Source organism: Acinonyx jubatus, chromosome A2, assembly GCF_027475565.1.
Source record: "Acinonyx jubatus isolate Ajub_Pintada_27869175 chromosome A2, VMU_Ajub_asm_v1.0, whole genome shotgun sequence".
Taxonomy (NCBI): Eukaryota; Metazoa; Chordata; class Mammalia; order Carnivora; family Felidae; genus Acinonyx; species Acinonyx jubatus.
In genome coordinates this window covers 88001423-88021521 of record NC_069383.1, presented here as the reverse complement: position 1 = coordinate 88021521, position 20099 = coordinate 88001423, and the positions used below count along the sequence as shown (strand labels likewise).

The following is a 20099-nucleotide window of genomic DNA, read 5'->3' as shown; positions in this document are numbered from 1 at the left end:
TTCTTTTTTCTCCAATGGGCAAAAGAATAGTAGGATTGAAATTACCTTCAGTTCATAGATGGGGCTGGGAGAATATGGTGTTGAGCAAGAATAGACACGTTAAAGGATTTGGCATACAGATCTAGAGTCCTCTGGACCCACTCTATGCCTGGAAATCATCCAGAAGGGTTCTACTTTCAGATTGTTAAGGTAGGAGCCTATCTGTTTCTCAGTCTGACATTTCAGGAGGACTGTATTTTCGCCTTCAGGATTAAGGAAGAAATATTCTGCGCTGCCAATATAAATAATTCAAAATCTAAGAGAGCATAATGTGGACCACAGCATACTCCAAATCCAAGAAGAATGCATCCAGATCAGCATTAAAAGTCTACTACTAGGAAATAAATGCTAGGCCCATCAGTTGGCAGGGGAGAAGTTTCTGTGCATTTCCATGATTTTTCTAAGGAATTAAACTCCCCCAGAATCTGGACTTTGCATTTAACCTCCATCTGAGGTCATCAGTCTGTTCCATCGCCACACGGTGCCACCTGGCATCACCCCCCGCCCCCTTACTAATCTGTTGTTGTGAATGTTGCCTTGAAAGGGTCTTAAGATTCAATTATTAATCAGAACCAATTTAACAGGCTGTTGATGCCAGGAATGAAATTTTTTCAATTTACAAAGCTGGGATAAGCTGATCAAGGAGAATGGTACGATTTCACAGGAAATACATTAAGCTTCCCACGCCTGCCTAAAGAGCTTACTGAGGTTCACAAGAGTGCAAAGAAAGGTGTGTTTAGGTGGATACGTTATCAGTCAATGGAGAGTAATCATGGGGAATTTATAAGCCATAGCAACCTCAGTTTAGATAAAGTTTTCTTAATTTGCAAGGAAGGGTCACGTTGCTATACTCTCTCTTTTTAAAATCTCTTAAAATTTAAAAAAAATGTTTATTTTTGACAGAGAGAGAGAGAGATAGGGAGGGGCAGAGAGAGAGAGAGGGAGGGAGACAGAATCTGAAGCAGGCTCTAGGCTCTGAGCTGTCAGCACAGAGGCTGACGCAGGGCTTGAACCCGTAAACAAAAGATTATGATCTGAGCCCCAGTCGGACGCTTAACTGACTGAGTCATCCGGGCGCCCTTTTTTTTTTAAATTTCATTTAAAAAGTAGCCCCAGAAATTTTACTTAGACAAAAGGTGCTTCAGAAATGATATTTTCTGCACTTAAATCTGCTTTATTCTTCTTTTTCACATTAAAGCTATGAGAAGCCACAAGCTTACCAATTATCTTATGAGGTGCCAGACTTCAGACAGGATGGTGATAAATTACTTAAGTCATTTGCAATATTCTGGAAGTGCAGACCATTGTACTGAGTGTGAGAAACCACGCTCTTGAAGAGGGTCACTCATGATGAATGAATTGACCTCACCACGGAACCTCACACTGCCCTGGGTATGGATGGATCACCTAGACAGGTGATGGGTACTCATCCAAACATAAGAATCTTTGTGTTTTTTTTTTAACTTTTACATTTCCTCCTTTTTTTTTCCTCCTGTAGATGAATGGATACTAAGGTGGAAATTACCTTCAGTCATAGATTGGAAACGTTTTCTCCCCACAGGCGTAGAATTTCACCTGTAACGCTGTGTAAGAATCTGATTATCTCCCGGTCAGGGGAGACGGTGAGGTACAGGCAACCAGTTGCACAACTTACAGGCCCAGGGCTAGATGAAAATTGTTCAGAAAGCGGGGAAAAAGTACCATTAAAGGCATTACAATACAAAGCTTTTTCCTTTTTTCTTGTGGTCTTTCTCTTGCCTTGTCATGGTTTTTGCTTGCGTTTACTTTTTCTTACTGTAAAATGTGTATAACATAAAATTTGCCCTCTTAACCTTTTTTGTATTTATGCATTACAGGTACATTTTGTACATTTTAAAAAAGTTTATTTATTTCTTTTGAGACAGACAGAGGGGTGCCTGGGTGGCTCAGTAATCATCTGACTTCAGCTCAGGTCATGATCTCACAGTTCATCGGTTTGAGCACTGCATTGGGTTCTGTGCTGACAGCTCAGAGCCTGGAGCCTGCTTTGGATTCTGTGTCTCCCTTTCTCTCTGCCTCTTTCCCACTCACGCTCTGTCTCTGTCTCAAACATAAATAAAACATTAAAAAAAAAAAAAGAAAAAGAAACAGAGATAATGCAAGTGGGGGAGGGGCAGAGAGAGAGGGAGAAAGAGAATCCCAAGCAGGCTCCACACTGCCAGAGCAGAGCCCAACATGGGGTTCGAACTCACAAATCCATGAGTTCCTGACCTGACCTGAAGCCAAGAGCCAGACGCTTAACTGGCCGAGCCACCCAGGCACCCCACATTTTGTATCGTTGGAAGTATACAGGTTGGTTGTATTAAATACATTCATACTGACGTGCAACCACTAGTCATGGGGTCTTTTTTTTGCTATGTAATGTCACTCTAGGTAAATAAAGTTAAAGTTTCTCATTATTAGCATGCATTTTATCATCCATTATTACATTGTGCAGTGCTAGTTGTAAATGCCAATGTCAGAGCATTTAACTTGTTTGTGTGATCACTGAAATCACACAATTTGTATCTTGCTCCAGGAGGATGCCTTGAACTGGCCGGAAAATGCTAACACAGTTTCAGAAAGGTTGGGAAACAAGAGCTGGTTCCCCCCAGGCACAGAGTGGGCTCGAGAAAGCCGGCTGGGAGCATCTCACGGGTGCTTAGGGGCCCTTGCCCTGTGTGCCCACTTAGGCCTGATGCCTGCTGGGATTATCCCTCCCACCAGCTGATGTGCCGACACATTGTTCCCTGGCTTGAAGCAGGCCTTGGGGACTCTCCCCTTTTGACGAGTGGTATCCCCAACCAATGGTGGATAGGTTACCGCCACCCCCCCCAGGGTATTGCCACCTCTGTGCTAGGTAACAGGATCATGAGTCAGCGATAGGATCGTCCCTTACTGAGTTGTGGCCTTCTGCCCAATATCCACCAGACACGTTGCAACACTGCCACCCTGGGCCAGGTGGCCACTACTATGCCCTGCCCCAAAGTGCCACAGGACAGGTGCACACCCAACCAGGACTTTCCCCACCCATGCACTAGCCCTTCCTGGGGCAGAAGGTGGCACTGGGAAGGCACAAGGCAGTGGTCACTGGGAAGGCACAAGGAGGGGAGGCTGGGCAGGGCCCAGGTTCCAGGGGATAGAAAAGTGGGCTGAGAACCCTCCTGCTTCCCTCCCCCACCAGCTGGGGACATGTGATGGGGGTGGGAGAGGTACTGGGGGAAGGCAGCAGGAAGCAAGGCACCATAAGCAGTCTCCAAGCTCCCCACCCCCTTGCATGCTCCAAGTCTCCACTGTCCCATCAGATTTCACTTACAAAACACAGTTTCAAGACTGTGGCTGCACAGCATTAAACCCCAAGCACCAGGCCCTTCGGAGCTTGGGACCCTGTAGGACCACACCGGTCATGCACTCTTGTTGCTGGCAAAAAGCTGGGTGCAGGAGCAAAGAGCAAGCAAGCCAGAGGAGAGTCAGAACCTGTGTCAGCAAGGCCAGCCCATTCCTTGAGCCCAACAGGATCCCCCCTAACCGAAGGACAGCTCTGTGAAGAGAGGATTTGTTCCTCAGGCAAAGCCTTCTCTTCTCTTAATAGTGCCCTTATTTCTTCCCTGCCCACTCAGGATTCTAAGTATAGTGCTTTGACCCGACCCCTGCTGCTGGAGGTGTGGGCTGCTCTCCTTCTGGACACAAAGTAAGTTTAAAATTCAACATCACTTGTGGCTTCTTTTTGGGTTTTCCTTTGCTGCTCTTCTCTTTCTTGCTTCTTTCTCTCTCTCTCTTCCTCTGAGTGAGGGGAGATGGGAAATCTCTCTTTTAATTATGCTCTACAGTAAATTAAGGGGGAAGTCCCTGCCAGGCAGAATGCATGTGGCTCCAACAGTCAATGTTGGTGTGGCCCTTGAGCTCCTGGATGGGGTGGGTGCCTGCTTTCCAGGATTAAGGGAGGCCCAGCAAGAAGAAGGGAGAGAAAGGGAGGGGAAAAGCTACAGAAAGTCACAGAAGCATAAAAAATATGGGAAAGGGAGCATGGAGAATGGATAAGGGGAAGAAGATGGAAAGATGGAGGGAAGGAAGGGAATCAGCGCTTGGCCCCAACATTTTGGAAATAGAAGCTTGACCTGATTAACCTACTGCCCCCTAGCAGACAATATCTGGAGACAATGACTATGAATCCTAGACGGTGACAAAGAGTGTCTTCTCCAAGTCTCCTGCTCTGCTCAGCATATCCTTGAAAATATGACTCTGCATATTAGTCTTCTCAGAGCACATCCCAAAGAATTAGTGCTCCCTGAAAAAGTGTGGGTGCTCTGGAAAGAACTGGGCTGGGGAGTGAAATGGGACAGTAGGGCTCAGAGTTGTGTTGAGGAGAGCTGAAATCTCCTGATTTCATTCAGGAGAAACTTCACAGAAATTAACCCTATGCTTCCAGGGTGATCAGCGCAGAGGCCACATGAGCCAAGTGTATTCATAACCTCAAGTTTTGAAAACTCTTTCTTCCTGACAGTAGTATAATGAACTAGCCTCGTAGCACCATTAAATGTCTCACTCAAGAAGTGAGAAGAAAGGCGACTTGCTATCTGATAGGTTCACGGCCTAGAGGTGACGCACGGCTTCTTGGTGGGCCCGGGCATGCCATCCCGGACTCATAAGCAGCCACAGTCTTCCTGTTCTTATTGTTTTCTCAGTAATTAACATGACGTTCCAGAGACAGATTTCACTTCTGGATTATGATACAGATTGCTCACCATAGGAGCAAAAATTAATTCGTCAGGGGAACAAGACAAAAGACCTGGAGTACGCTGATCTACTTACTGAGATCCCTTTCAGTGAGATGTGAAGACAATATTTATCTCTAGGTCAAAGGAGGAAGCGAATCTGTGCTAGTGAAAGATGGCCTTGCTCTTTCTGGAGAATTTCTCAAAATGGTGGTCGGTGGACCATCCACGTCAGGATTACGTGGAATGATGGTATAAAACCAGAGGTCTGCATCCCCACTGCAGAACGACGAAATAAAACTCTGTGGGTAAGGGGTCAGAATCTACATTTTACATAAGCTGAGAGTTTGTAACCACGTATAAATCGACAGTTATGAATCAATGCTTGAAGTGGTGGTTTTCAAATCTGAGGAGGCCTCAGGATCACCCGGAGGCCTTGTAAAACCAAGATGGCTGGGCCCCCTTCACAGAGTTTCTGATTCGGCAGGTCTGGGGCAGGGCCTGAGAAGCTGCACTTCTAAGTTCCGGAGTGATGCTGATGCTGCCGGTCTGGGGACCACACCTCGAGAACACCACTGGGTTAGAACAATTAAAACAATTTAGCCTTGCGTCTGTCAGGGGTAACCTACTTACCGTTCTTGGGAAGCCCTGAGGATCACAGTGTGGGAGGCAGTGGTGGTGGAGGGCTTGTTCCCTGTCCCTCTGGGAGGTGAATGCCTGGGGAGGCCCCCAAGCCAGGCCAGTCTACACTAGGCCCTCAGAGAGCAAATGTGGGTTGGTGTGTTTATCAGGCTTCTGGTGGCTGGCTTTTCAGACTCTAGGGAGGTCAGTTTGGTTTCAGGTGAAAATGGAGCTACCAGTCTGTTCTAGGGCAGGACAGGAAGGATCAGCCAAGGCTAGCACTTCCAGTCGGTCCCAGATCTAAGCTGGAATAACCCCCACACAAAAGAAACCTAAGTCCTCATCACGTGGCTAACAGCGCTCTGGACATGTTCACATGGTGACAGGCCACCAGGCCTCCGGGCTGGTATTTCAGGGGTCTCAGGCCACAGATGCTCCATCTATGGAGCAAGATGCACCATCTTGAACGTGCGTCAGCTGAGCCCTCCACAGACCACCATGGACATGCATGCAGCCCACAGGCTGTTTGGTCCCTGCTTTTCTTAGATACCGGCAGTTACCAATATGGCCACTAGAGGTCTCGGCAGGACAATGATTATCCTAGGAAGGGGCCAGGAAGGACCTGGAAAAAGCTGGGAAAGGGCCTCTCCCACAGCCCTCTGTCTTGTCCAGCAAAGGCAAAAGTAATGTGAGGAACTCTCGACCTCTGTCTGCCTGTCCAGTATCTTCAATGTGACAATCCAGTCTTGCAGGGCTGCTCTGGGGGCCATTTTCCTCTTCAAACTGCTAATGGTTGTCACTGGAGAAGGGATGATGATACTATGACAATGGTGATTGCCTAGAAGGGGCCTGCAGGCCATTACCATAATTTTCAACAGCTTCTCCCTCCAAAGGACATAGTGGATTGACACTCTTCAATCCAGTACGAACTACCACGCAAACATGGCTTTAAGAGTCCTCCGGCACAACTCCTAAAGTCCCCACGCCACCCAAATCCTGGAGCTGAAATTCTATCCCAGTGATGCTTTCTGAGGTCACACATTTCCGCGGCGCTACATTTTTGTCCAGCAGCATTAGAACCTAGGAAGTGCATAGGCAATTATCCATCTCCGTGATTTTCCCCTCCCTGCCATATCCTGACCTGCCCCTTCCCATCAAATCTGAATCAGTGGCATATCCAAGGAAGATGGCTGCAGACTAAATGGGCTGCTTCGAAAAGATGCACTAAAGCTAAACCTGATATATGGAACCAAAATGGGCCAAATTGTTAAACCAAGTGAGGATTCTTTGCTTCATAAAAAAGATTCATCATAAAAATGCCATGGACTTACTATGGAAAAAGAAAGCCCTGTAAAAACGACATTGCATATTTAGTTAATATCTGTATTTCCATAATTTTGTGTAAGCAAGGGGTATATCTCAAAACTTTGCTGGAAGCCGGCATGTGTGGGCCTCTACTCTCACCTTATTTGCTTTTAAATGATTGTTGGATTGCCTCAGAGACTTCCCTGGCCCTGTTAACTCAGAAAGCAATACATTGAAAAGAGAAAATGTAGGGGCACCTGGGTGGCTCAGTCAGTTAAGCGTCCAACTCTTGACTTTGACTCAGGTTGATCTCACAGTTTGTGAGTTCAAGCCCCACATTGGGCTCTGCGCTAACAGTGCGGAGTCTGCTTGGGATTCTCTGTCTCCTCTGCCCCTCTCCCATTCACGCTCCCTCTCTCTCTCAAAGGTAAATAAACTTAATAAAAAGAGAGAAAATGTAACCTTGTTCACATACTGGGTCTGGTGTCTTGGTAGATAGCCCCCAAAATGCAGAAATTGGAGATGACCAAGTCTAGGGTTTGCCATGTCTTCCTCAGTTTCACAGGACAGCGTGAGGAGGGCAGGCTACTCACTTCTCACCTGCACCTTCTCCCTCCTTCCCTTGTCCCCCTTCAGTTCTTAACAGACTCATAGGGCTCTTGCTCCTATTTGCACAGCCCGACTATCACTTTTTTCATCATCCTGTAGTGGGAAATCACTGAGAGGACGCCACATGAAAGCAGCTGGAAATTCGTGAGCAAAGTTAGCATCAGGTAGTTACTCAACTTGGCTGTTCCCACACTCACTTTGCAGGTGAGGAGCCCGAGGTCCAGAGGAGCATAGTAACTTTCCCAAGCTCGCCCAGATATTTAGGGCAGAGCCAGGACTGGGACCCGAGTCTTTCCATAGGATGTAGTCTCCTTTACTTTCACTCACTTTTAAAAATAAAAGTTCAGGGCACCTGGGTGACTCAGTAGGTTAGGCGTCAGGATCCTGACTTCAGCTCAGGTTACGATCTTTCGATTTGTGAGTTTGAGCCCCACGTCGGGCTCTCTGCTGTCAGTGCAGAGCCTGCTTGAGATCCTCTGTTACCACCCTCCCGCCCTTCCCCCACTTGCACTCTCTCTCTCAAAAATAAACAAACATTAAAAAAAGAAAAGAAAATATCTTCTGGCTGTGTAGGGGGTTCTCTCCCAGAGAAAAATGAGCTGGGACAATACATTGATAAGACGCTTGGATGGAAAGAGGAGGACTGGGTTTTCATCCAGGCTCTGCCCCCTCCCAGGCAAGTTACTTTCCCTCTGGGAATTCAGGGGTTTGGAATGAAGGACCCATCTCTAAGGACTCATCAGCTGCAGAATTCTGTGCATGTCTAAATGGTGGGTTGGCCTCTTAACACTGAGGGGACACATCTCATGAAGAGCCCCTCTAATTTTAAGTTCTTATCATTTCTGACAACTTGGAACGTTTCCTCCTAACTAATTCCCATCGAACACATACTGGAAACTTCGGTGAGCCTGAGCACAAAAGGCAGATCCAGCCCTGAAATCACTGGCAGGTGGGGATGGCTGTGCAGTTAAGATAGGATATTTTAAATGCTCCAGATATTCTCTTTGTCAGGCACAAATTCCTCCTCCCCAATTTATTTATTCTGGAAGTCTAGTTTACCACATATATATTTCATATTAAGTAATCCCCATGCCCAATGTGGGGCTCAGACTCACAACCCCAAGATCAAGAGTTGCACGCTCCACAGATTGAGCCAGCCAGGTGCCCCGAGTTTATCACATTAAATTCACTCAAAGTGGAAACATAGTTTATGTAGATTCAAGGGACACCAAAAGCGAGTGTGTGTATGTGTGGACAATGAAGGGCCAATAGAGCCCATTCTTTGGCTTAAAAACCATGATCCCATCTCCTTCGTAATCACAGGCTTCATATACATATGTGTGCCTATCACATACATCTGTACAGAGAGAAATAATAAACGAGAAGATTACCACTTCTCTCCACGGCTCATTTTAGCCCCGTCACATGGCACGATGGAATTTATTTTCACACAGCCTCCACACCTACAAGGACTCACAGAGCAGTGATCTGTCTAGGCTGGTGGCCGCGGAAGACCACTGCAGAGCAAAGGTGTGCCGTCGGTGACCGCGACCGGCATGGAGAAGCCCACAGACATCTTTCCAGCCTGGGAAGCAGTATGTCACTGCAAGAGTGCGGACACATGCCTAGAATCCTAAAAGCTGACAATCTGAGGGCTCATTGTCAGAGAACAATAACCATAGGAGTCTCCAGCTCCTTCCTGGAGAGGTGCCAGGCTCACAGCTGCACGTGCTCTGGCCCTTACCCAGGTGCCGGGGATTGTGGGAGAGAGAAGCACAAATATGAAACCAGGAGCAAGACAGAAGATCTATGGCTTTAAAGTGACGGTTCATGCGGCCCAAGCGCCAAGCGGCGGAAGCGGGAATCGGAGGACAGCAGCGGAGAAAACATGCGGGGACAGTAGGCAGAAGCGCACAAAACACAGCTGGACCCACAAGGAGCCATGCTCACACTTACATGGTGTGGTCTCACACTACCTTAGTTTGCTTTAAGCATTTCCGTCGTCTGAGAGTTTGGGAGGGAAAAACAGAACGGTTAAATAAATTAAGAGCTTGCACTGTATTTTTAATGGTTAAAAATCACAACGTCATTCCTGGCCATCCCAGTCATCGCGTGCAGAAAGACACGCGTGGTGAGTCATAGGGATGAAGGGCACAGTTCTGAGAGCCGGACTGTGGTCTCACATCTCGTTTCTGCCGCTTGCCAGCTGCGTGACCCCGGCAAGTGTCCTATCTTTCTGTACCTCAGTTTCCTCATCTGTAAAATGGGTCTAACAGGAGCACTTACCTCATAAGATTGTGGTGAGGATGGAACGAATTAATACATGTGAGATAGCAGGAAGAGCCCTATTTACCACAAAGCATTATCTAAGTAGTGGACATCATTGTTGTTGTCATCATTTTTACCTTTGGCTCCCTCAGGCGACACCACCCAGAGTAGATGATCAACTGTTTACGGAAAGCCAAGGACTCTCAGAGAATTTCAGATGCTCAATAAGAAACAAATCAAAGCATTCAAGATAAACAGACAAAGTTAGAAATGCACAGGGTGGGCAACGGTTTCATGTGTTGTTATAATTCTTTGAGGGCATTTATTTCAAATTCCAAAGCAATTCAGAGTAGCTTTTAAAGAAACATAAATAAAAATCCATCGCATATACACAGATCAATTAGAACCCTGAGGCCTGGTTCATGTTGGACAATTCAAGGCTACATACACATCATCAGGGATTACTCTCTGGACTGCGGCATCTCATATTTTCTAACTTGTTTCCACCGGTGTCTCATGCAGAGAATTGCTGTAAGTCACCAGGGCAAGGATGAGTAGTACCAAGTGGTTTACTAAGTCATACAGAAGAACAGACTTCTTTCCTCTGCTCCTTCCCAGAACCCTTCGGTCAGTTCTGAGCTCATTTGGCAGGATATACGGTCCAGCAGGAAAGATGGGACTCTGGCACTCTTCTTGTTTCCTTCTGTTGCTTGTTACCTATGTCACTTCTTATTCATCACTGGCCCGAGGAAGTTTCCCAGATGGAAGCTTTCGGTTTCTCCTCTGTCACTCCAAGTTTTCCCATTTTCTCAAAGGCGTGGAGAATTGTATGGCCTCTCTTTGCTATGTGAGCGTCTACATGAAGCGATTTGGTTATTACAGTTGGAAAGGTGGGCGCTAAATTTTTCAAAGGCAAAACTAAAAGGCAACATCGGGAGTCTTCAGCTGGTCGAATACAGAAGGAAAGAACGATCGGGAACATGGCAGCATCCGTTTAGCCTAACTGGCCTTTGCCGGAAAGCGTAAGTCACAGGCTGCCCCCTCAGGCAGCATGCTCACCCCCTGAAGCACAGACACTACAATGGTGTTTGGCTTTCAGCTAGGTGCAGGGTGTGTGTGTGTGTGTGTGTGTGTGTGTGTGTGTGTGTGTGTGTCTGTGGTGCCCAGCCACAGATGGTTGTGCTCCGAGAAGGCTCCTGCTTTAGGCAGAGTTTTAACCTGGATAATATTCTTATGTGCAAATGTTCTCCAGAGTTGAATTCTCTGGCTGCTTGTTGGGGTGCAGGTTCCTGAAGGCTGGACCTGGGTTTTCTCATTTCAGGCAGCCTCTCACTTTGTCAAGTACACCATGCCTCCTGCCCCAGGAGTGGGTTAGGGTTGCCACTGAGAGCAACTTCGTTTGGCAGGGAACTTGGCTTTTTAAAGACACAGTGTGAGATCTTTCCCAATCATAGGTACTATCTCAAGGACAACAGAGTACAGTGTTTGGGCTTTGGAATACTGAGAGGCACCCTGATCTGTTTGACACCTTTTTGAAGGGATGCTATGTATGTCATCAGAATGTTGCTCAGGCAAAAGTACAAATGGGAGAAAGGGGCCAAAGATATTTAGAGAAGCAAAGAGATTTCCAACCAGGAAAAGGAGACCTAATGAATTGATGTTTGCAGAAATGGAGACATTTAAACAGAATTATTAAGCAATTAGCCAAATTATAACTAGGATGGGAAACATGAGATGGTCTCAAAGGCGATCATTTCAAACAAGCCATTCTCTTGCACTGGAGGGCTTTCATTCTAAACTGTCTGAAGGTCATTATGTTAGCAGAAGAGAGAGAGGCAGTCATGTTTTTCTGGCTGATGGGACAAGCATGTCGTGTCTCCAGGAGGGTCGAGGAGGCCATCAGGCCACAGGCTTCTAAGCTCTACTCTGTGTCCCAGGGTCTCATCCTCCCCAAGGCCGTACAGATATACCCAGGCGTATGTTGTCAGGCCAAGTTTCAGTGGGTAGCCCATGTAGGAAGAAGGCCAAAAGAATTGGTTCTACCACTGCATTAGGGGCTGATGCTGGAGTCATTTTTGGAGTATTCTGATGTTTTCTGCTCTCCTTATCTCAAGGTAGACCTCCTCTGGATCTCTCTGGCCCCTGAGAATTGTCCCCCAGACCATAGGTATCATATTCCAATCAAGGCTGAGGCAGGGGGACATACTTCACGTACATCTTTCTATAGCATCGGAGAGGGTTCCTCGGAGGAAAGGTCTAGCATTACACCTCCCAAAGGGTGGCTGCGGCTTTGTGGTTCCAAGCACACGTGTGTGCGGCATGCTTTTCTCTGCTACACACACACCCTGTATCATCATGTTCCTACTGGACACCAGTGACTGTTCGGAGGGCTCACTCAAGACATCAGTCACTCTTACAGTGGTAGATCAACTAACAGCCTGAGACTCTGCTCATTACATAATCTTATCTACAATACCCAAAACACAAAAAACAGACCTGGCCTTTATGTTTCCATTTGATTTACTCACCCTCGAATGAAGCGCTGTTTCATTCATTAGAAACTTTGTAAAAATCCAAAAATGTCCCTCTGACTAAGTATTGCTTTCATACCTGGGTGATTTGCACTAAGCCCTAGGAGTCTGGGTTCGATGGTTTAATTTCCCACTTCCTAGGTGGTAGCAGATAATAGGTGGAACCCTGAGTGTTGATGGATTTTCCTTCAAATGCACCCCTCCTGTGCCTTTGGTGCTCTGTGGTGGAGGGTAGCAATGAAAAGAACAGGAAATAGAGTCCTAGTGAAAATGATTTTTAGTTGAGAGGCCTTTCACAGGAGAAATGCAAGATGGCACTAGTTTATTGTTGGAATCAGATACCTACGCTGGACAAGACCTTAGTAATTAATGACCCTGTCTGCCGCTTTGTGTTACAGATAAGGAAATGAAGGCTCTGAGAGGGCCAGCGTCCCAGCCTGCTGGAGAGGCAGGGTTAGTGGGAGACCCCCCGCGTCGTGGTCCAGGACTCCCGCACCGTGCTCCTCCCCAATTGCAAGAGAAGAACATAATTTTCTAAGCACTGATGTCCATTAGGGAGTAAAATATGAACACTATGCCCAGACTGCCCTCTGAGTTTAGAAAGGTTTAATCTCTTCATAAGCTAAGGGCTAAATTAGGAAATTGCTTTAATGACCCCAAAAAGATAAAAATCAAATGGTGTGTGTGTGTGGTCTGACTGTAGGTCACACTGATCCCCAAATGTGAATCTACTATGGACCCCTTTAAAGCAAAACAATCCTCTAAGACCTATGATATACTTCCTTAGCCGGCATTTGAGAAACATTTTTTTTTAAATCAATTTTTAAAAAATGCTTATTTTTGAGAGATTCAGAGATTGAGAGCACGAGTGGGGGAGGGGCAGAGAGAGAAATGGGGGCGGGGGACAGAGGATCTGAAATAGGTTCTGTGCTGACAGTAGACTGCCCTATGTGGGGCTCGATCTCATGAACTGTGAGCTCATGACCTGAGCCGAAGTCAGATGCTTAACTGACTGAGCCAACCAGGTGCCCTGAGAAACATTTTCTTAAAAAAAAAAGCTACAATTTCATTCTTTAAACACGATTTTCAATTGAGTACTGTCTGAAAAAAGACAGGTTATATATGGTAAAATGAAAGCATAAAACTTAAACATCCTTACTAAACCCAATGACGCCCACCTCCTTGCAAGAATATGTCCCTGAAATTCAATTTGAGAAACACTGTCCTAGCTCAAAATTTGTCTCTGCTGTCTTCTCTGGTCCCGTTAATGAACTTTTTCTTCAGTTTATGTTCCTTTCCACCTTTGCCCCTATGGCAGCTACCTTTTGCACAGAATGGATTTTCCTAGTTCACAATTTTGCAATGGACCCCGTAGGTCCCGTTATCTTGTCACCTGATCTCTCTCTCTCCGAATCCTGGGTCCTTTGTGATTTCCTTAATATTTGCTTTAGATGAAAATCCAGCACAATCCTGTCTTCATGGAATGGTATTTTTATTGAAAATGCTAGTTTTGTAGAAAGAAAGAGATAGAAGTCTCCAGTCGGCCTTCCAGCCGGCATCAGCCACCGTCTGGATTTCAGGAATGAAGTTCCATCAGCTAAAATGCACTTTAAACATCTCGGCTGGCCTTGTACAGTAGTTAAGTTCTGTGTTTTACAATCTTGCCAATTTAACATCGCCATCCTGTCCTCCCTCTGGGGTGACAGGTGGCTAAAAACACATTTAGATTTTCCTCTGAGGGGGAATTACTCTCTCCTTGACAGGCTCTCTCTACTCCATGTCTCACAGAAGACTAGGAATTTTGCCAAGGACCTCCCCTTGGGAATGTCTCTTCCTGCCTACCTGCCTTCATGTACTCCTGGGTCAGAATTCTCTTCTTCATTAAGAATTCATTCCCCAGTGGCAATGTAAGCGTGCTGGAATTTCTTCTCACCTTTTACAGTTATTGTTTTTGTTTTGGATTTTATGGAAGGTGGTTTTAAAAAAAATGGAATGGGTCTCGGTTCTGCATTATTTTGGTTAAAAAAACTGGAAGGATGTTTCTCTATACTTGCACGTTCCAATACAGTAGTCACCAGACACGTGTGACTATTTAAATTTAATTAAAATGAAATTCAGTTAAAAATTTAGTTCCTCAGTCTCATCAACCACATTTCAAGGGCTCAAAAGCCACATGTGTCTAGGGCACTGTATCGGACAGAGCGAAAGAGAACATTTCCATCCCTGTTCTTTGGCAGAGTGCTGTTCTATAACATTTATTATGCATTAATAAAATTTGAATGCAAGATGTGTACTATGAAACATAAATATGTAAGACAGTTTCAGTCAAAACCCATCTGTAAAGTACGGAGGAGAATTTTTTAATAAACAATACAGTTGGAAGTCTGGGTGTCTTTTATGTTCAAGTCAGTCACACGAAGCCTCGTCATTTAATTTAGATTCTAAGACCAGCCTTTATGTAAATGAAAAGACAGAACTGACTTTCCCTAAATGGAGGTGTGTACACAAGGATGGGTAATGGATGGATGTTATGCACTGGGAACTTGTGTCAACCTAGACATTTTCTCCCTGACCCAGAGAAGACTAGGAGTTTTTGGGGTGAGGGAAGGTGCTGTAGGTGGAACTTCTGGGGTTTGAAAAAGCTCCTCAAGTGGTTCTCGTGTATTCTCTCCATCTCATCCCTCTAGCTGGGAACTGATGCTTCCCCAAATAGCTAAACTGTTGGGGAGATGTGCCTAATTGCAGAACACCAAGGACCATTTATGTAATTTAAGCACATAAATCCTATAGAGCTTATATTAGAGTTCTCCAGAGAAGCAGAGCCAATAGGATATATTGGAAATATATGTATTTTTCCCGGAGAACCAGGAAAGCCATTGGTATAATTTGGTCCAAGTCCAAATGCCTGAGAACCAGGGGTTCTGATGGTGTAAGTTTCAGTCTGAGTCTGAAGGTATGAGAACCAGGAGGGCTAATGGCAAACCTGAGGGAGGTGTGATGTCCCGTCTTAAGTAAGAGAGCAAATTCAACCTCCCCCTGACTTTTTGTTCTATTCAGACACTCAGTAGAACACCCACTTGCCTTGGTGTGGGTGATCTTTTTTACTCAATCTGTTCTATTTTGGAAATACTCTCACAGATACGCCCAGAAACAATGTCTTACTAGCTATCTGGGCATCCCTTAGCCCATTCAACTTGATTCATAAAATTAACCCTCACATTGGTTAGGTGATGATTACAGGGCTGGTCTCATGGGCAATTCTGCACGAAGTCTAAGTAGAGTGGGTAAGCCTTCTGGTTAGCAAGGTTATACTGCTTGTCCAAAGTGCATGGGTAAATGCTGAAGGCAAGTTAGCAGAGCATTAAATACTTTTTCATTCAAGAATGACTTATTGAGCATTTAGCAATATCTGCCAAATACCTTGGTACATATTGTAGAGTATGGTAAGACAAGTAAGTAATGGCACCAGAGTGTGGCAGTTCAATTGCTCCATGGGCCTTGGAGTCAGCCTGAGTTGAAGTCTGGTATACTCTACGTGTGTCCTTAGGCAAATTAGTTAACTTCTCCAAGATTCCGTTTCCTGCATTAAATTGGGGATGATGCTTACTTCATGGCGTTACTCTGAAGATTGAATGACATAAGGGGAACACTCAGTAGAATCTAGTGACTATGTTATTATCAGAGCATGTAGTTTGGCGAGGAAGATAAACTCACTGCAAATCTGTACTCCTCCTGACTGCACGAATGGCGGGTTCAGCTGACAATGAAATGGTCCTAAAGAAGTCTGAGGTGGGGATGTGATCCCTATAGCATCCGATCAGCTGTAGGGTAGATCAGATGCCCCTGACTTTAGCCCTGCCATCTTGCAAACGTGGGTCACTGAGTAATCAGGATGGTAGTATACAGATGATCAAATGGGAGAGCTAAGAATGATCCAAGATGGAGTCAGTTCAAGTTCCTTCCTTCAGAGAGGAGCAGACTAAGTTTCAAAGTACTTTCCCCAAATTTAAACACAACGCTTTGGTGGCAGAACTGAGGTCAGAACCTAGGGTTTCAGATTCCTTGCCAAGTGTTGTATACACAACAATAGCCTCCAAATGGAACAGAAATCTTCATCACCATGAAATACTAGGAAAGATGCTGGTCTTACTATCACTGGGCTGTGGGGTTATTTTGAAACATACTGCTTTAACTTCAGGACCCAAAAACCATACTGGGTGTAATTTTCATTTTGCCCTCAGAGATAAATTGATATCCTATGAGACACAGCTCCTAGAAGGGACTCTACTGCAGACTCACAATCTCTAAGAACCAAGAGTTCTTGAGATCTAGTTTGTGGTACATCCCAAAAGTTAACCTAGCATATCACTGCTCAGGCAGGGTAAACCTTCAATTCTTTCTGGAGTATGGGAACGGCTAGGAGAACACAGTGGACTCTTGAAAAACAGGTTGCTGGAAGGTAGGGACCCAGCTTTATGCTCACCACAGCCCTGATACTATCTTTCTTGGTTTTCAATTCTCAGGGCATGTGGCCAACTTCTTGCTTAATCTTTGCTTTTATCTTGTCACCTCCTAAAAGCACAAAGGGTGCAAGAAGTGTGGGCTTTTCTGATTAGGACATGGTGGCCTCTTGGTCTTCTGAGCACTTCTTTCTGTGTGGCAGTTGTATAGGATAGCTTATTCCACGGACAATAAATACCTTAGCATACAGGGCCAGCCATGCCCAGGGACAGTAACGAGAGGAGACAGTCAGGAGACACCTTTACAATTTTAAGTCAGATTATATCACTCCCTGTTCACAGCCATCCAATGGTTCCCGTCACAGTTGGAATGAAATCCAAACACCTTTCCCATGGGATCTGGCCCATGCCTACCTTCTAGCTTCATTTCACACCATCCTCCCTCTCACTACCATCCAGCCAAACTGCTTTTCAATCCCATCTTTGGATCCTTGCACTCACTCTTCCCACTGCATGAAATTCTTTCTTACTGGCTGTTGTTGCATCAGTCTCCAGATTTTGGCTTAAATGCTAAGGCTCTCCCTGAACAAACAACCTGGGGAGCTACTTGGTCATGGTCTATCATATTACTTGGTTTAAATTCTCTGCATAGCGCTTTCCACTTTGATATTTTCTTGCCTTTTAAATTTATTTATTGCCCATTTCTCCCCATCAGAAAACAAACTCTAGGAGACGTGGGATTTTGTTTCCTTGATTCACTACTTTATCTCCACCTTCTAGAACTGTGCTTAGCACATAGTAGGTGCTCAAAAAGTATTTTGTGAATGAATGAATGGATGAACAAGTGGTGGCCACTGCAGGGTCATATCTCATCTAAGCTTACCTTCTTGCTAGTGCTATTCGTGCCTGCAGGGAATCTCATAGGCTCTGGATGTTGCCCTACCTAGATGGAAAGTGTGCAGCACCATGGAGAGCAAATCTAAAAATCACTCTTACTAGGAAAACACGCAGCAAATGTTGGTTGACTGAACAGTATTTCATGAGTACTTATTCTGTGTCTAATACTAGGGTCATTATGAGGATTAACTCAATTAATCTCAATAAATCAATCTGGCAGGCTCTATTCTCATTTTCATTAGTTAGGATCAGTAAACTGAGGCCCTAATGGTTAAATGTATCACCCACGACCATACAGATGGTAAACTGAAGGGTCAAGATTTGAACCCAGGGCATCGGACTCTAGTGGCCACACTGCAAACTGTCAGAGAAAATTCACAATGGAACCCATACAAGGGGTCCCTTCCATGCAAGGAACGAATGAATGGCAAAAAGAAAATGCTAGAAGGGTGTTGGTGGCTTAGTCAGTTGAGCATCTGGCTCTTGGTTTCAGTTCAGTCATGATCCCAGGTTTGTGGGATTGAGCCCTGAGTCAGAGTCCACATTGAGCATGGAGCCTGCTTAAGATTCTCTCTCTCTCTCTCTCTCTCTCTCTCTCTCTCTCTCTCTCTCTCTCTCTCTCCCCCTCCCTCCCTCCCTCCCTCTCTCTCCCTCTCTCCCCCCCTCCGGGCTGTGGGGTTATTTTGTCTCCTCTCCCCTACTTGCATGCACTCTGCCTAAAATAAAAAGAAAGAAAATGCTACAGAGTATGAATGTATGTGTTTAATGAATATAAATCTGGCTGACAATTGTGTCCTACCTGCATCAAAATAAAAGGTATTTCTACCTTTCCAAAGCTACAATGGCCTTTGGTGATCTAAGAACATCAATTGCTCATCTCTGTTGAGCTAAACAAGATTTTCAGCCCTATAGAGATCTAACAAAGGAACTCCTTGGGCATCTTTTATCCAAACCATCACAAATCTGAAGCTGCCATCTCTGCCCCCCAGGACCTGAGCAGGCCACACCGAGTAGACTGTGCACATGCATGTTGATTAGCTAGTCAATGGAACACTGGAAGTGTGTCAGCTGGCTTTTGGCCCTAGCTCTTCTTTCTGTCCACTTCCCACTGTGCAAGTGTTTGTCTCTACTGGACAATGGCAGCTGTCGCATCTTATCTGGCATCTGGGCTTGCCATCTTGGCCCCTCTCACCCAGCCAGACCCCACTGATGTCTAATAGGTCTCAATAAGTGATTCCAGGAGGCGAATGATACTACAGAGTATTTAAAGTCAGGAGGCAAAGGCGTTGGCGATATCCAAGTACATGCAGGAGAAACAGAAGAGGGAGACAGAGGTGAAGTTTCGGGAGGAACCTGACTCCCTAATGGAATCCAGAGATGGGAAAGTCCTCCTGAGGATTTAGTTATTCTAACCATCTGGTCTGACCTTTGCATCAAGTAGAAATACTAAACAGAATGATCCCAAGACAAGGTAGCGAGCCATGACAGGGAAAGAGTTTCTTGAGGTGGATGAAAGAGTACTTTAAATGAGAAATAACAGAGCAAAAGAGATGCTTTAAGACTCAATTTGCTAGGTTAAATAGGCTTTACAGAAGTATTACTCTGTGATACATTTAGACAGAATGAACATGGGCTGTGAAGAAAATTCTCTCCTCAGATGTATGCACTCAAGCCCTTTGAATTAAAGTCCCTGAATGTGCAGCTGGGAGCAAAATTTCGTCCTTCATAGTTACCCTTTATGTGCTTTATGCTCAACGGAGGATGTGATGCTATGGGTATTAATAGTGCCTGATAGAGTGATGGACAATACAACTGACTTTAGATTTTCCACCACAAGGGGCCAGGGCAAATCATCTGGTGCACCTACACCCTCAAATACTCCAAATATTCAAGTCTGTCTTCTGTGCCAAGCTCTTTCAATAAAAGCAGAAAATAACAAAGGGCAATGCTTTGATTTCTAGGAGCTTCCCTCCATTTCAAAGTTTTCTCACTGCTCCAGCTTGGCTTTCACAAATATATGCTGGAACAGCAAAAGACAGAGAAATGGGAGAAGCAACAGTGATGGAAAAATTTACATTATACACAAGTCATTAGCCCCCAGATACCTGAAGGGCTAATCAGTGAGAGGGACTGGGAGAGTCTACTGTATGACAGGCATTTCCTTATGCTGTCTTAGTCCATCTGCATGACATCCTGGGCAGGTGTTCCTAACCCTCCTTCTACAGATGAGGACAGTGATGCTTTAGTCCCTTATCCAGAGTCGCCTAAGTGGTGAGCAATAGTGCAGGTTTGGTGAGGATTCAAATTCATGTTTAGCTGCTCTGAAGACTATTTAGTATCCCACCTGCATCATGGAGCATTTGGAACCTCTTTTTCTGATGTATTAAGATGTCCTTTGTGACACTGCTTCATTAATCCTCACCATCTTTTCATGACGCAGGAGAATCCCACTGCCTCTTATTTTTCAAATGAGACAATGGTGCTGCATGGTAGCTCCTGGAGAACCTGGCAGTCTTGTTGGGATGTCTGGGGGTTTGGAGTAGTTAGGGTCCATGTGGGGACTGCGAGCGGAAGGAGCACAGTGAGGGCACGCTGCAGGAAGGGGGGCTGCAGGTTACTTTCTCATCGTGGCAGTG

General features: G+C 45.4%; 1 protein-coding gene across 3 annotated transcripts in view; it reads right to left on the bottom strand.

The window, feature by feature from the left end:
- The window catches only part of LHFPL3 (LHFPL tetraspan subfamily member 3), a 570799-nt gene that overhangs the window by 46904 nt on the left and 503796 nt on the right, over window positions 1-20099 (bottom strand). Inside the window, exon 3 of one of the 3 annotated variants that reach the window (XM_027071721.2) lies at window positions 9284-9311. The exons of 1 other annotated variant lie outside the window; for it this stretch is intronic. In XM_027071721.2, coding sequence (XP_026927522.1) covers window positions 9295-9311 — 17 coding nt within the window. In that variant the 3' untranslated portion in view covers window positions 9284-9294. Of the gene's footprint in view, window positions 1-9263; window positions 9312-20099 lie in introns of all 3 variants that reach the window. One more of the 3 variants, XM_027071720.2, reaches the window with a different exon arrangement.